Source organism: Neophocaena asiaeorientalis, unplaced genomic scaffold, assembly GCF_003031525.2.
Source record: "Neophocaena asiaeorientalis asiaeorientalis breed wild unplaced genomic scaffold, Neophocaena_asiaeorientalis_V1.1 scaffold32, whole genome shotgun sequence".
Classification (NCBI taxonomy): Eukaryota; Metazoa; Chordata; class Mammalia; order Artiodactyla; family Phocoenidae; genus Neophocaena; species Neophocaena asiaeorientalis.
Genome location: NW_020185327.1, coordinates 1428097 through 1443922, shown reverse-complemented (window position 1 = coordinate 1443922; position 15826 = coordinate 1428097). Strand labels below are relative to the sequence as shown.

General features: G+C 47.6%; 1 protein-coding gene across 6 annotated transcripts in view; it reads right to left on the bottom strand.

Annotated features, from left to right (window-relative positions):
- The window catches only part of CLASP1 (cytoplasmic linker associated protein 1), a 270131-nt gene that overhangs the window by 101482 nt on the left and 152823 nt on the right, over positions 1-15826 (bottom strand). For all 6 annotated transcript variants that reach the window (XM_024734467.1, XM_024734471.1, XM_024734468.1 and 3 more), the window contains 9 exons: positions 14964-15056; positions 13628-13773; positions 12618-12753; positions 11508-11578; positions 7179-7238; positions 5399-5476; positions 3725-3892; positions 3088-3137; positions 2324-2494 (listed from right to left, as the gene is read on the bottom strand). In XM_024734467.1, coding sequence (XP_024590235.1) covers positions 2324-2494; positions 3088-3137; positions 3725-3892; positions 5399-5476; positions 7179-7238; positions 11508-11578; positions 12618-12753; positions 13628-13773; positions 14964-15056 — 973 coding nt within the window. The remainder of the gene's footprint in view (positions 1-2323; positions 2495-3087; positions 3138-3724; positions 3893-5398; positions 5477-7178; positions 7239-11507; positions 11579-12617; positions 12754-13627; positions 13774-14963; positions 15057-15826) is intronic.

The following is a 15826-nucleotide window of genomic DNA, read 5'->3' as shown; positions in this document are numbered from 1 at the left end:
GAGAGGGAAACACAGCTCGGCCACAGAGACAAACTGCTTACCCTCCGCTTTGGTGGCAGTGCCATCTTTAAGCAAATTAAAAAACAAGGGAAGGGACAACAGGGAACAGTTAGTCGCATCAAAAAAATTAAAAAGCAGAATGTTATTACTGGCTACTAACGAAGCAAAAGTACAGTTTAAAATAAAATTAAAAGGGAAACAAGTTCAACAGCAAAGCAGAGTCGGAAGCAAGTAAGTGGTGCACCTTCTACCGAAATCGGCTTAGGACAATGTGCTTCTGCCTGCAGAAGACAAAACACGAAAGGGCAGCCCAGGGTCGCTCCTCAGCTGACAGACTGCCTGTGTTTCTGATGTGGCCCAACCTCATCCTCTGAAGAGTCCCCTGTTTTTTGGAACAAAGCACCAGCAGAATAAGGGGGGGCAGGGAACTAAAGGACAACCCAAAGGACAGAGACAGTCAGTGAGCAGCTCCGAGAAGCTGGCTGCAGCAAGGCCTGTCCCAGCCACACAGCGAGCAGCAAGACCGTCCAGCTCGGTACCTGAGTCAGGGCCTAGGGGCTCCGTGTCTCCCCTCACACGTCTGGACTCTAGAAATTTGGAAAAGGATCATGAGCTTTAACGCTACACTCCTCACAGACGTAACGTGTCTACCTCGGTAGTACTTGTAACTGCTCCTCCGAAGGGTTATGTTATATCTGCGGGCTGATATTTTTGGTTCTTGCTGACTTGGGCATCAGGAAAGCAGAGGTCGAGCTCTCAGGAAATGCTGGGAGAATGGGGAATACTCCAGTCTTGTCATTCGAAGAGGTAACACTGGGCTGAAAATTTACCGTCAGCGCTTCTAAAAGGTCATTTCTGTGTCATCAGACCAGAAGACCCAAGTGCCTTGACTAGCGCCAAGCGGAGTCCACAGAGTCCATATTAAAAAATTTACCATCAGCGCTTCTAAAAGGTCATTTCTGTGTCATCAGACCAGAAGACCCAAGTGCCTTGACTAGCGCCAAGCGGAGTCCACAGAGTCCATATTAAAAGAGCTCAATCATGCACCGAAAAACAAGGACTGCTGTAACTTTACTCAGGTTTTCAAGCAATGGAACAAACACTAACTACAGATTCTCAAGGTGGATCAGACGGAACTAAAATGAACAGAAAGCCTTCCCACCTGACTTCTCTCTTGGTAAGCACACACCAGCATGGGATCCTAAACACGCCTACGTGATCTTGTAAGAGTTAAATAAGCCAGAGAAAAGGAGAGCCCTTACTGGGTATCTGTCCAATCTCAATGAGGCATTTCTGTAGAGAAAACAAGACCGACTTCACGATGTCCCACAACATACACCTTACCTTTTAAACTAATAACGTTCCTATCACAACCGCAGTTTCCTTCGCCGTATAGGATAAGGGTTGACAAAGGACTTTTATATAATGTCATCTGTCCCTACCCCGTGTCTGAATTAGGTGGCTATTATTACAACTCATTTATGGGTAGAGGAAACACAGCCTGGTCAGGGTCACTGAGCGACTCAAGGTCGGGCCTGGTAACCTCCTCTCGGTGTTCTCTCGCTCTGCTTCCATGCTTTCAGAATATTAGCTGTAGGACTGACTTTGGAATTAGTCTGTAAACCGCACAAGTAATAAGTCTCGACGTTTCATGAAGTTTGAATTGTATTCGTTTCCTTAAGATCCAAAATAAAATGGATCCAGCGAGGTCTCCAGACTTTGGCTTTGAACAACTCTGCTTTTCACAAAAATAAACTCAAACTATCAGCCTTACCCCCAGTAGATGTGCAGCGTCTGCTGAAAAACTGACCTAGCATTCTGTCAGATATTCTTTTGAAAATAATCTTTTTACTCTTCCGGGTTTTCACTGGAGTAGGTACCCGCTCCTCCCAAGGTGACACAGGGAAGGAAGACACCCTTCTGTACAACAGGCGATGCTGGTTGCTGAGTCCCTCCTGCTCCTCCGGAGCGCCCCACCCACCCCCGTCAGGCTCTCCACACAGGTCAGGAGGGGAGGAAACCCAGCCCTGGCCACACAGGAGGAGGCTGGGCAGCCGGGAAGGGGCACGGGGCGCTGAGGCATGCGTCCCCGACCAGGGTGACGCCCCAGAAGCAGGGACACCCACCAAAGGGTGGCTGCAAACCAGTGGCCAGCACGGAGGTCAGCACGCAGGTCAGCGCCCAGACGCACGTACTCTGAAAGGTCAGCCCTGCAACCGCCTCAACTCCGGTTCCTGGTAATTTGCTACACGGACGGATTGGAGCAGAGGTTAAGGGTCATCTCGAACGGCAGACTCGGGGTCAGGGTCGCGGGGCTGGTTACCTAAGGAGGCGTACGAGCCCGGAGGCAAGGCTGCTGCGGAGCTGAAGGGCGCTGCACCGGGAGCCGAGGGGACCTTGGATTTGGCGCTGGCGGCTGCGTTCACGTCTATGTCGCTTCGAGAGCGCTGCAGGGACCCCGTGGTGGACGCGGATTTGCTGCTGACTGTGGAAGCTGCGGGGGGAGGAGGGAACCTTAGCAACGACGGTAAGGGCCACGTAAGAATGTTAGACGTGTATCGCTGACGCGTGCCCTGCTTCTCCTGAGAACAGGAGTCAAGCTCTGACAAAGGCTGGAGCACACAGCGCCGGCCGACAGCATCTCCTGCTCGCCCGACACAGCTCAGCCGACGCTGCAGGAAGTGACAAGTGGCCGCAGCTCCGCGAGCCCCCGTCATCAGAGACCATAAACCCCACAGAAACGGACCACGTTTCCAGTTCGCGTGAGCAGCGACGTAATGAAAACTCGATCGTGTCTGGCCAGGGTGGCAGGAAGGCGCACCCCGAGCTGGACATTCCCCCTCTCGGGAACGTCCCCTCCTGTCCTCCCGCAGCCGTCAGCTGCCTGCTGCTCGGAACATCCCGAGCGGCCCCCGCTCCCCCGGCAAGTGCGCAGAGCACAGGGGCGCCCCCCGTGGCAGCTCTGTGGGCGAGGACAGGTCTGCCGGCCCGGTGGGAGCACGGGGCACGGCGGGCCCTCCGCAGACCCTTCCAGCCGCTGCTCAGCCCGCCCCAGGCTCAGGGCCTCCCCCGCGGCGCCCGCCTTACCTCTGGAGGTGGCACTGCCAGTAGGGCTTCTCTTGGCGGAGAGCGGCCGACTGGAAATAAAGGGACACGTCTGTCTATTATCAAAGGTGCACTGTATCTGCATTGATACAAGTACAATCTACAGCGGGAGAATATGATAATAAAGAACTGCTTCAGGCTTCCCAGAATTCTACAGCTACCTTGGACCACAACCTTATAAACCCCCGATTTCGGAAAAGCTTTAGCATTATATTTTGGACTATCTTTCAAACACACGGAGGGAAGTCTTAAACAGCAACAGGGATCAGAGGTACCGAGAGAAGATGGCAGCACGTTCAGTCCCAGGGTTTGAAAGCCCTCCCTTTCCACAGCTGTCTCCAAGTTAACGCCTCTATTGTCTTAGAAGACACCCTGAACAACTCGCTTGTGTTACTCCAAAACTGTGTTCCAGGACTGCCATGTAAATTTAAGTACAAACTACCTGCCTCAGGGACCAGGGACCAGGGACCAGGCCACTCGTTCCTCACCATCCCCACAGCATCTTCCCCAGCACCACCTCCACCTGAATTAAGGGGGAACGGGAACGGCACGCAGACAGACAAAAGCACAGGGAGAGTCTGCGGCTCGTGCAGCCCATTCTTCACAGCCGGGCCCTTACTTGAGACTCTCCTGCGAGCTGGAGGATGAGCGGTCCGACTGGGGCAGCGACACCACGCTGTCCGAACTCTTCAGGTGGCTTTGCAGAGCCCTCTGGTAGGAGGGCTCCAGAGTGTGGTACAGGTGCTCCGCTTCTCTGCTGAAGTGACTGTGGAAACCCCAGTAACACCTGGAAAACACGCAGCCTCCTGTCAACGGGTATGCACCCGGGACGCTGTCAGGGAGGGACCCCCCACCCCCACCCCACCGCCAGCTCCTACGACCGGCGGCAGCTGCGGCCTGAGGAAGCGTGGGAACCGCGGAGGTCTGGTGGATCCTCACTCCCAGCTCCCGTCCTTGGTGACTCCGGCCCAGCTGTCTGACTCTCAGTCGAATTAATGAAATGGATAAAATGGAAATTAAAGAGCCTGACTCGCAAGACTGGGAGCCTCAGGGAAGATGGAGCCGAACCAACGAGAACGACACCCAGAACGCGAGGGGGACTCGGTCATGGACGCTTTTATAAATGCAATGTGACACTCCCTGGTTCCAAGTACTTAAAACGGCTTTAGGTAACGAGAACAAAAGAAAACCAGGACGAGGCTCACAGCTACTTGAAACCTGTACTGTGTTACGATCAAAGGACAAGAAAAAACTGGGGTGGAGGCACCAAATACAAGATGAGGGTGAAGAACAGCGTACGCAGACCGTTCACAAATCCGCTCCTCCTAGTTTTTACTTTTTAGCCACCGCTTGTCATGTCCCTTCTTTTGGTAGGAACTTCCCAGCACGAGATTGCAGTGAGCACTTGAGGGTCAAGCGGGAGTCCTCCACACACTCTGAAACCAGGGAACTACGGCTTAACTGAGAGAGCAGTCGGAGCAGGAAGTGCAAGGTCAGGGTGTGCTTGTGCAGCCGAGCAAGTCTGCAGTGTTCCAGGACGTAAGGACTGGCTTTAACCCGTGTCAATTAGAAGAGCCGGTCGACTATGAAAGCGCAGGAGAACAGCCACAGGGCAAAACGGGAAGCTTTTTTTCTCTCTGAGCTGCCCGAGAGGGAGGACATCTTGGCGTCAAGCTTCAGCTACTTAACGGTCACGATGGCAGCTTCACCCGCAGGATGGCACTGCACGTGGAGACCCAGCCTCACGACCGCAGCATAACCAGTCCTGACGGCCAGACGGCCCCAAACGCGAGCGGGGACAGCGAGCTGTGGTCTGCGATCAGCCCCCCTCCCTCCTGGGGGGCTCACTGCCCCGGCATGCCACCCCGCCGATGCCTGCAGAGCTGTGATCCCAGGGAAAGGATCTCCGTGAGCGGGATTCTTCACGGCAGGTCAACAAGCCACTGGGACCCACAGAGCTTAGTGAGTGAGAGAAAACACGGGGCACGCAGACAAGTGCTTTGCCGGCTCACGCAGCAATTTCTCATAAATTTAAAAATGGGCTTTCTGTGTCTACCTCAGTCCACTTTATGTTCAAATAGTACCAGTCTTTCAGGCCTGGACACTCAACTCAACAACCCTCGAAACAGAAAACTAGAGAGATGTTTTGAAGTGGCCTTTTGGGTCGTATTTAAAGGTCATGATTAACAAAACATGTCCATGTGACTTAATAAGCTTTCATAAGGTGATCTGGACAGGGCACCTGAAATATAAAAGTAGTGAATCAGGAAAGTGGTGTTCAGCCGACACTTACTTTCTGGCTTCTATCCGTGCTTCCGAATCAGCATCATGTATTCCTTTCTTTATTGTTTCCGCTAATACTGATATGTGTCTGGATATTTAGAAGACAAAGCGGGAACAATCATCAATATATGGTCTTATGCGGATACAAACAGGTGTTGAGAAATAACTCCCAAACGGCAACGTGGAAGGTATAGGCCCTTTGTGCCCAGAGAGTCAACAAACACGCAGCCTAGAAAATCAGCACACTCCACAGATCTGCTAACTCATTCATGATTCTGTCCCAGTACCTATTCCCACCCCTTCCCCACCTCAGCACCTGATAACCCTACTCTCCTGGGGCTTTTTTTTTTTTTTTTTAAAGTAACGGCTGATGTATTTCGGGCCATGCTTACTTAGTTCAATCTTTTATGAACTCAAACAACAAAACCCTTCCTTCTCCATGGTCAGAACAAGTTTCCATGGAAATTATAATGGGCTAGTAATAATCCTAATACTGCAGAGACTCTGCATCAGGTTTCTGTAATTAAAGAATGTTTTTTCAAGTTCCACTACATACATAACATGAACAATTTTATGAAATTATGTCTCTGTTTTATACACAGGTGGTTCTCTTAGTTACGTTCTACCCTAGCTGAGAAGAAATCGTTAAACTGTCTCGTTGAATACTGAACGGTTTTAAGAAAAGGGCGATGACTGGAGTGAAGAGTTTCACAGGACAAAGGCGAGGCACCAGTCTTACCAGCACCCCACCTCAGTCCTCAGTCCTTCACTCATCCAGCAGGCATTTGGTGAGAACCTGCCAAGCGGCAAGGCTGAGCGGAAGTGAATAAACACATGAGGCCACATCTGAGTCAATCACGTTTTCCTGCCCTGCTCACCTGGCCCCGGTGTTCAATCCCTCATTCCACCTTCCCACTCTAAATTCCAAAACTATCACCAAATAAAGAGGATATAATACCCAAGAGATTAAAGAACAAGAAAGTATTTTTTAAATGTGTGACCATCTTCTCGATCCCAAGTATTTTCAGATGAACTTCCACCTCTGGGAGGCCTGGATTTTTCCTCTCTGAGCACTGCAGGACTGAACTGGACTCCAGGCGTACTCATGTGTTAAACTCCCACTACTCGTAACCTGTTTAGTACGTTGTAAAGTTCTTCACAAACTACACAACACACCATGAAAAACCGGGTGGCACAATATCATCATCTATCAGCTCCAAATATAACTCAGAAAGAATAACAGGCACCTAAAATTGACAGGAACTAAAAATGGCAAAGAAGGAACCTCAAAATAGAGACAAGCTTCTGTAAGAATTCTGCATCATGAGGATGTGAAACTTACCACACACCAGCCTGAATAAAGAGAAAACTGCTGACTTTCTGATACAAAGGGATCAAAAAGAAAACTTTCAAATGAGTGAAATTCCTTTAAGGATTTTCAAAGTTACCCCTCGCCTACTAAGAGCAGCTTTAAACCTTTTTTTAACTCGTTGGGACTGACAGGATGCCAGGCAGCAGATCAGAGCCACTGCAGAGTGAGTCCTGGCCATGCAGTGTCCCGGGGCACCCCGGGTCACACCTCAAGGCTAACGTGACAGTCAATGGAGCTCACTAAGAGCCTCTGCCGATGGTAGGTGCCTCACATGAGCATCAGGAGAAATAACACCAGTAATCACGCAAATAAACACTTGGATTCCTTCACTTCTTGTAAAAAGTGGGTTGGACCACTCGCTGAGATATTAAATCTCAAGATTCAGTTCAGAGGGAAAACCAGCAAATCAGATGCTCACCGTTCCAGTGAATGTGTCTGCCATTCTTGTAAAAGTAAATCTAAAAATTCAAAACAGCGCCTGAAAATTGTGGAGAGAAAAATATGTAACTTAGTCATTTGTATGTTAATGAAAATAAAAGCTTTTTTCTTAAGTGACCCAACACTACTTTTTATAATTGATAAATTTCTTCTATTTTTTTCTTTTTTTTCGCGGTACGCGGGCCTCTCGCTCTTGTGGCCTCCTCTCCAGTTGCGGAGCACAGGCTCCGGACGCGCAGGCTCAGCGGCCATGGCTCACGGGCCCAGCCGCTCCGCGGCATGTGGGATCTTCCCGGACCAGGGCGCAAACCCGTGTCCCCTGCATCGGCAGGCGGACTCTCAACCACTGCGCCACCAGGGAAGCCCTCTTCTATTTTTTTTTTTTTAGGATTTTTTTTTTTGGATGTGGACCATTTTTAAAGCCTTTATTGAATTTGTTACAGTGTTGCTTCTGTTTTATGGGGTTTTTATTGGTTTTTTGGCCACGAGGCATGTGGGATCTTAGCTCCTGGACCAGGGATCAAACCTATACCCCCTGCACTGGAAGTGCAGAGTCTTAACCACTGGACCACCAGGGAAGTCCCATCTTCTATTTTTTTTATGATTCAAAAAATGGAACATAAAGATGGAATCAGAATTGACTGAAAACCAAAGCAGATTGAAATAATTAAGCACCTATGGTGGTCCAGAAGAAAAATCACAAAGTTATAGGGACAGGATACAGGAGAGTTCCCTTCAAATCAGAAACTTGGGCTTCATGGCAACCTTACTGAAAGGGTGTATCACTGTTGTTGGTTTTTATTCTACCTCAAATGATACATTAATACAGGAGCTACAGGTGCACAAAAGATCTGAGTACATTACAGAATCAGGGAATTAGTCTTTGCATTAATTCCAAAGAATGCCTTGTACAAAAAAAGTAAAACATACCCTGGAAAACAAAGTGTTTACCCAATTTTCCCGCCAAGTATTTAAAACAGATTTTTCTCTAGCTACTTGGCATTTTCCTCTCTGCAACCTTTCAACATCCTTTCTTCTCACTTCTGTGATCTTTCTTGGTCTGATCTGTGCACAAAAACAGTGCTGGGCTCATCTCCTTTGGATTGTATCACCACTTCGGGTCCTACCTCGTCATCATTTCCTTTTTCTAAATTCCAGGATAACTATCTTTGTAGGAATAAATATTATTAGACTTAAGGAACCCACTCAAGGAAATAAATCAGAAGGCAATCTTTCTCTAACGATCAGACTTTCTTTCCCATGATCTTCCCAATTCAAGACCTCATAATCCACACAATTAATCACTCAGTAAATCTTGAATAAACCCTTCCCCTATGCTAGATGCCAGACATACAATGGTAACCGAGACACAATCCAGCGAGCAGGACAGACAAGGAACCGTTACCACGTGATGTGCCGGGAGCACAGGGGCTTCAGAGGGCTCAGGGGAGTTGCACAGCTCAGTCCCAGGGCTGCTGCTAATAGTGGGGGCCGGGGGAGCGGTTGGCGAAACAAATCCTCTCCAAGGAGAGACACTGACCTCTGCCCACACCCTTTCTCACCACCGCTGTCCCCCACCCCCACGCCCCAGCCCAGGCCACGGTCACTCTACCTCTGCCCTTTGTCCATGTCATTTCCTGGTGTGGACTTTCCTTGTCTCTTTATGTGTGTATGCATATGTCTACGTTTACTTATTTCTTAGTGAATCCAGCCACCTTTAGTGCTAATTCTTGTCTTCAATGTGTTTCAGAACAATCTATTTCATCGAAAATATCCCATGTAAATTAGGTTTTGTCTTCAACTTTTTAGAAGGCTAAAATCATACACAGAAGTACATCGATGTTGGCATTATTTAAACACTGCATTACTTAAGTACATCTGGTTAGAACTTCTGTCTTTTCTTCACCGAGTCGTACTCCTCATTAATAGGGCAGCTCAGTCTTTTTTAACTTGTCTAGGAGGCTTCCAGGGAATATATCAGCTAGTTTTAATCACTGCCCTCTGAATTCCTAAATCCACGATACATACGTTGCAACTCACTCTTACATTGCTTTGCATTATTGTTTTTAATCTCCCCAAATAAATTATAAACTTCTTAAAGGCAGGGAGAGTGGGCAATCCATTTCTTACAAGTTCTATGAAGTGAAGCTAGCGACAGGTTGAATACAGGACAGAAAGCGCACTGCCTTGGTGACACTGCCCCCTCTGGCTCTCTTTTCCTTCCTAAAGGCAGAGGGACTGGGCCCAGATGGTCCCTAGTACTCCTTTCAGCATTAAGACACATGGCTCTGACTAAACACAGGAACGCCAGTCTGGGTGTGCGGCTCGGAAACCGGTGAAGGGGGTGGCATGTCTGCTGTTACAGTGACTGCACGTCGCTACTCAAATTCAGCACCACAGGCTAGAACTGTTAAACGCTAGGGACCGAAGTGTTACCGCCTGAGCTTCTTATGTTGACGCCCTAACCCCCAGTATGACGGTATTTGGAGACGGGGCCCTGGGGAAGCAGTGGGGTTCACGGGGGGTCCTGAGAGTGATGCTCGCCTGACGGGATTAGTGGCCCTCCAAGGAGGGCGCTCCCCGGCCCCCACCGCCGCGAAGACACAGCAAGAAAGCTGCACCTACAAGCTGCTTCCATTAGAACCCAACCCTGCCGGACCCTGATCTCAGAATTCCCGGCTCCAGAGCGGTGAGAAATACCCGCCTGTCGTTTAAGCCGCCCTGCGCAGGGTACTTCTGTTACAGCAGCCCAAGTCGACTGATACGCTAAATATCCTGTAACGTTCCCCACAGAGACGTGTCACTTCACCAGAGGAACTGCCTTGCCCAAAGCAAACACGCTTTCCAAACTGCTCATGGAAACCCAAATCAAGGGTGACAATGTAACTACAGCAGAAAATTCTCAGGATGGCTGCCGTTCACTGAGCTCCCACCAGTGTCAAGCCCCTTCTACCAAAGTGACTGAGAACCCGCAGAACAGCTCCCTCCCCAGCACGTGGGAAGTCCACCACCAGCCCGCACCTCGACGGCCAGGCGCTGGCCTTGGGGGGTTGGGGGGTGCCCGGAGCTGCTCTGCCCCCAAGGGCAGCTGGACTGTGGGTCAGCGACACTCCACGGAGCCACGCTGCTGGAACAGTCAGCCTTTTCGGTGGAAGGATAATGCGTCTTTCTCCTTGGCTTTACATAGCTGGCTCATTCCCCTCTTGTCTCCCTTGCCTTCCATGTGGCTGGGAACACGACGGCGATGGGGGCCGCCTCATGCTTGGAAGGATCCCCCCGCCTGTGAAACCCTGGTGGGTCCAACGTGACAGCCTAGGAAAGGAGAGGAACAGTGGGCGGCCAAGGGGCGGCTGGGCTAGACGCCTTGGAGTGAAGGGCCCTCTCCTGGGCTGGATCAAGACACAGAACCACAGGAACGGGGCCGAGAGGCTCCCTGCTGTCCAGGCCGGCCGTTCATTTACCCCACAAAGCTCCTGACCTAGTCTACTGAAGGCTCAAGTCCATGAATCCTCTGAAAACCTACACAAAAATTCTGTGTATCTACACTTTCCTGGGAAGAGGGTCCACAGATTTTAGGACTCGAAAGCCTCTGAGTCACCAGTCCAGACCCACAGATCCGAGCTGGAAGCACAGAGCCCTGATCCCACACGTGGGCTGGGGCAGCTCAGCAAGACCCAAGACAAAGCCCCCGCGGGCCACCGAGGCTGTACCATCAGGGTCTACCTCCCCTCAACATAAGAAGCTCAGGGGGTAACACTTCGGTCCCTAGCATTTAACAGTTCTAGCCTGTGGTGATAAATTTGAGTAGCGACGTGCAGTCACTGTGACAGCAGCACAAGCATGGTCAGGATTCAGAGTGCCAGGAATCACATCAGAAGCTGCAAACAACACACACCTCCTGCTATCTATGTTAATATAAAGAACGGCCGCTGATCTTCACAGTGTTTCTTCCAGGCGGGCAGCCATGGCCTTCACTCAGGGAATGGGGCAGACCAATGACAGAGGCAGAGGCACCATCGCAGGAAGAAAATGCGCAGGGGGTACACTCCCCCTCCCCCCCGCCCCTCCCACATGACACACACACACACTCGTTCTCACACTACAGACACAGACAGAAGTAACAGGCCTTCCAAATTAGCTTTCCAGACAGCTGAGATCATGAGCCTTCGGTCCAAAGGCATCTATCACAGCAATCGTAAATCATATTAACCATCTCAAACATAAAGTTTTTTGCATGGAGGTAAATTTGAAATTTGTTTCGGTTTTTAAACAATTCAAAACTAATGAGAAAAATTCTTTAAAAACTTACCTTCTAACGGCGACAGACTTGGAGGTACAGTTGCTTGTTATGATGGGTATTAGCCTAGGGATGTGTGTGTGCTGCGGAAGAGAACAAAAAACAGAGGCGAACACTTGAAAATGCAGAGCTAAGACAACCACTTCCTTACTAACCTACCTAAAGCACCTGCATATTCAGATTAGAATTTCACTGAGTTTAAAAAGGAGAAAGACTTTCATTGGATATTGCCAAAGGGCATGACAGAATTTACAGAGCCAAAGCAGGCAACGTGATGACAAGTCAGTCAGTCTAAAATCAAAACAAATCACTGGTATGCAGTCTAAATTACCTGAGCAGTAGAGATCTGAATGAGTAAAAAGCAGTCAGCAGGCCAATATAGTTTAATACTATTTCAACAGAAATGTCTGATAACGGCTTTTGGTTTAATACCTCAAGTAGGCAGTGCAAACAGTAAGAACTACAAATAATATGAAGTAAGCAACCCACAGTAATCACGAATATTCTGGATAGATTTCAGTCAACATCAAGACCCAGTTTCAAGGGTTGCCTCTGGGGAAAAGGGACTTGACAGTGGGGAGAAGGTGATGCGCAGAACTTATTAAGCCTTTGTGAACTATTAGGTTTTACTGAAAATCTGCACGTAAATTACTTGGCTAATTACTTGGATTTAAGTAAATGAGTGTTTTGAAAACTTAACTGAAGATAACATTTTGTTTCTGGGCTTATGTACAATTATTTAAATAAAATGTCAGGCGAATAACAAAACCACAAGCACAAATACCTAAAATGGAACAGCTGGGGAGAGAAGAACAGAAGTGATACCTGGACACATAAAGAACAGAGTATAAACTCAGAAGCAGACACCCGTGTTCAAATGTTTAAAACCAATGACGGTGGATGAGCAACACCTCAGTAACTATACATCACACCCACAGTTCACACCAGGGAACGTAAAAGGCTCGTGTGCGATAGTTACGTGGGGTAAAAAGGCCAATGTTGTAAGTACGGTATTATTCCACGTACATAATCACTCAAATGGAAAATGTCTCTGATAACTGCTTATCAACCAGCAATATTTACCACTTGCTTAGTCTATGTACGGCCCCAAAACATACTCACCCGAATGATTAACCTAACAGCTACAACACCAGAGGTGGCCATAATTTTGGCACTGTTCGGAATTAAATTAAAGATCGTTGGCATAATGGCTTCAGCTCCATGGTCAAACTTGTTCCCCAGCACTGATGACAGATGCCTATAACCAGAAATGAACACTGAACTGAAGTCATAGTTCTTTCCAACAGTGTAGCACATAACCCTCTTAACATTTTAGAGCCTTCATGTAAAGTTATCTAAGGATAAAGGACAAAGGTCTAAGTTAAAAATACTCTACAAATACTTCCAATGTGCATACAGAGGACTTCGCAAATAGCCACTAGCCCAAGAGTTTGCTCTTTTTTTCAAATAAATAAATCACTTCCAACTAATTACTCTTAAAATAGCAAAAAACAAGTTAGTCATATACTAATAAAACACAAACATGAAAAAGCTCTTTCACCCCCTTTTTTTTCTTTATTTTTAACATACAACATTCACACTTCAGTGTCTGAGGTCAAAACTTTAAACAGCGGCAAAGCCACCTTACTATTGCTGCTGCTCTGATATTCTAACATATTTTCTAAGACAGAAGTTTTAGATACTGATACAGGTTTAACGTGAGGATAAAAAAAAATTTCCCTGCAGTACATGCCTTTAACCTTATAGCTACAGTACTCTTCTAGAAACAAACATTCTAATAACCATGCTATCACCTGCCAGCAAAATCAGTGAAAAGGCTGAGGAAAAAAGTTTACAAAATTTCATTTTTTCATATTATTAATAACTGCTTCAAGTTTAAAACAGAGGCTTCAGAGCTAAGTCACTGAATAAAATTTAAAATCTGTCAGACTTCACATAACTGGTCAGGAACTATTGTAAACGTGTCAACAGAAGCGTAACTGGAATGGGTCTTGGAGACCAGTTGAAAGTTCTGTGAAAGAGACCCAGTGGGCGTATTCAATGAACCATCTCTGAAGCACCGTCATGAGGCTATTTTATGATGTGAGAACCGGGAGCATTGCAATCCTTACCCCAAGGTGATACAAGCCTCCCGCACTACCTGAGAGCGCAGATCCTTAGCCGATAGTTTAAAGGCTCCGTCCAGAAGACGCAAATGTTGGAAGAAGTGATCATACTCAGCAGCACCAGCCAAAAGTAAAGATCTAATCTTTTTTAGCTAAGGGGATGGAGAGAATGAAGAGACAGACAAAACAATCCTTAGAACAGAATATACAAAACAACAGAAGCCATCAAATATTAGAGATCAATATCAAAGTTAAATGATACAGAGTTTTCCAAAAAGAATTCAGCCAACTAAATAGCTGCTGATATATCTAGGTATCACAAATAAGAACTAGTAATTTTTAAAATTAGTGTCTGTGATAAATGGATTACAATTCTTCTGTAAAGCGTACTTTTTAATGGGAGACAGTTTAGTGACTCACACATGCTGGGATGCTAAGGATAGAGTAACTAAACCCTCACTGTAGCCTGTAAAAGCTCCTTCCCTGAGCTCACCTTCCCCCGCACCCCACTCCAACCGCCATTCACTCAGTGAATCATGGGAAGAAGCGCCGCTACAGCGTTTGCACAGTACACGCCGCTGTGTCTTTACTAAAGGGCCAGCGTGCATCCAAAACACACACACAGCAGTGTTCCCCGCCCTCTTCCTGTCAGACAACCAACGCGTGATCGCTCTCCTCAGAAAAGACACGCCTTCACGTAATGCCCCTGCACTTTAATGTTCGGCCCACTTCTTTTCATTAATCCACTTTTTTTTTTTTTTTTTTTGCGGTACGCGGGCCTCTCACTGCTGTGGCCTCTCCCGTTGCGGAGCACAGGCTCCGGACGCGCAGGCTCAGCGGCCATGGCTCACGGGCCCAGCCACTCCGCGGCATGTGGGATCTTCCCGGACCGGGACACGAACACGCGTCCCCTGCATCGGCAGGCGGACTCTCAACCACTGCGCCACCAGGGAAGCCCCATTAATCCACTTTTAAAAACAGAGGGAGCAGAAGTGCTGTGAAGAAAGCAAGGGATAGAGAGACACACACTGAAAACGTCACTAAAAAGCCGCTTTCCTCGCCAATGGTCACAGAGCTACATCTTTACTGAGGTCGTAGGAGCGGCGGTCGTACCACAGGTAGGTCTCTGCTAAAAGTACAGGATACACAAAAAGATAGAAGCTGGCATGTTTGAAGAACAGCAGTGAAGTAATCTACTAAAAAGGCGACGTGTAAATATGGAAGCTTATATTTAAAATATTTACTACTTAAAATTCATCAGAGCTGCACCCCAGTTTCATAACAAAGTATTCAGACCGTGTAAATATCGAATGCAAATGTAATCACACAGTCAGTGGCTTACAGCGGTTACTCTTTGCTCCCAATCATGCTTGTCATCAGATAATATTTCCCTAATCTTGTTTATGGACTCCTCAAGGTCTCGGCTGGAGTAAATCTGTAAGCAAAATTAATTTACAATCAACAGGAGAAAATTTACAGAATACACAAAGATTATTCCTTAATTACCTGAAGTCAAGCACACTTAGTAAGCCCAGTAAAAGAAATTATTTCATTTTTCAGAAGGGCCTTCAAGATAACATCTAGTCAAGCTTGTCTTAGATTGAGCTTCTTTCCTGCTCTGAATGCATACTGACTAGATCCGATGCCCACGTATGGATAACCTTGCCTCAAATATGGCTTTACTATAAGTTAACAGATAATTTCATGCACAAAGAGGAAAAAGCCCACTGGGGAACCGGCAGTGATGCACAAGTCACTGATTACTCTTAGCGTTTTTCGTAACACCACATGATACAGGCAGACCTCGGAGACACTGCCGGGTCGCTTCCAGACCCCTGCCATAAAGTGAATACCGCAATGAAGCAAGTCACACGAATTCTTTTGGTCTCCTAGGCTGTAGTCTATTAACTGTGCAATAGCATGATGTCTTAAAAAAAAAGGTGTGCATACCTTAATTTAAAAATACTTTCTTGCTAAAAGATGCTAACCATCCTCTGAGTCTTCAGTGAACTGTGATCTTTTTGCTGATGGAGGGTTTGAAATATTGTGAGAGTTACCAAAATGTGACACAGAGACACGAGGTGAGCAACTGCCGCTGGAAAAAGGGCACCAACAGACGTGCTCGACGCAGGGTGGCCACAGACCTTCAGTCTGTAAAACTGCAGTATCCGTGAAGCACAACAAAGCGAAGCGCAATACAGCAAG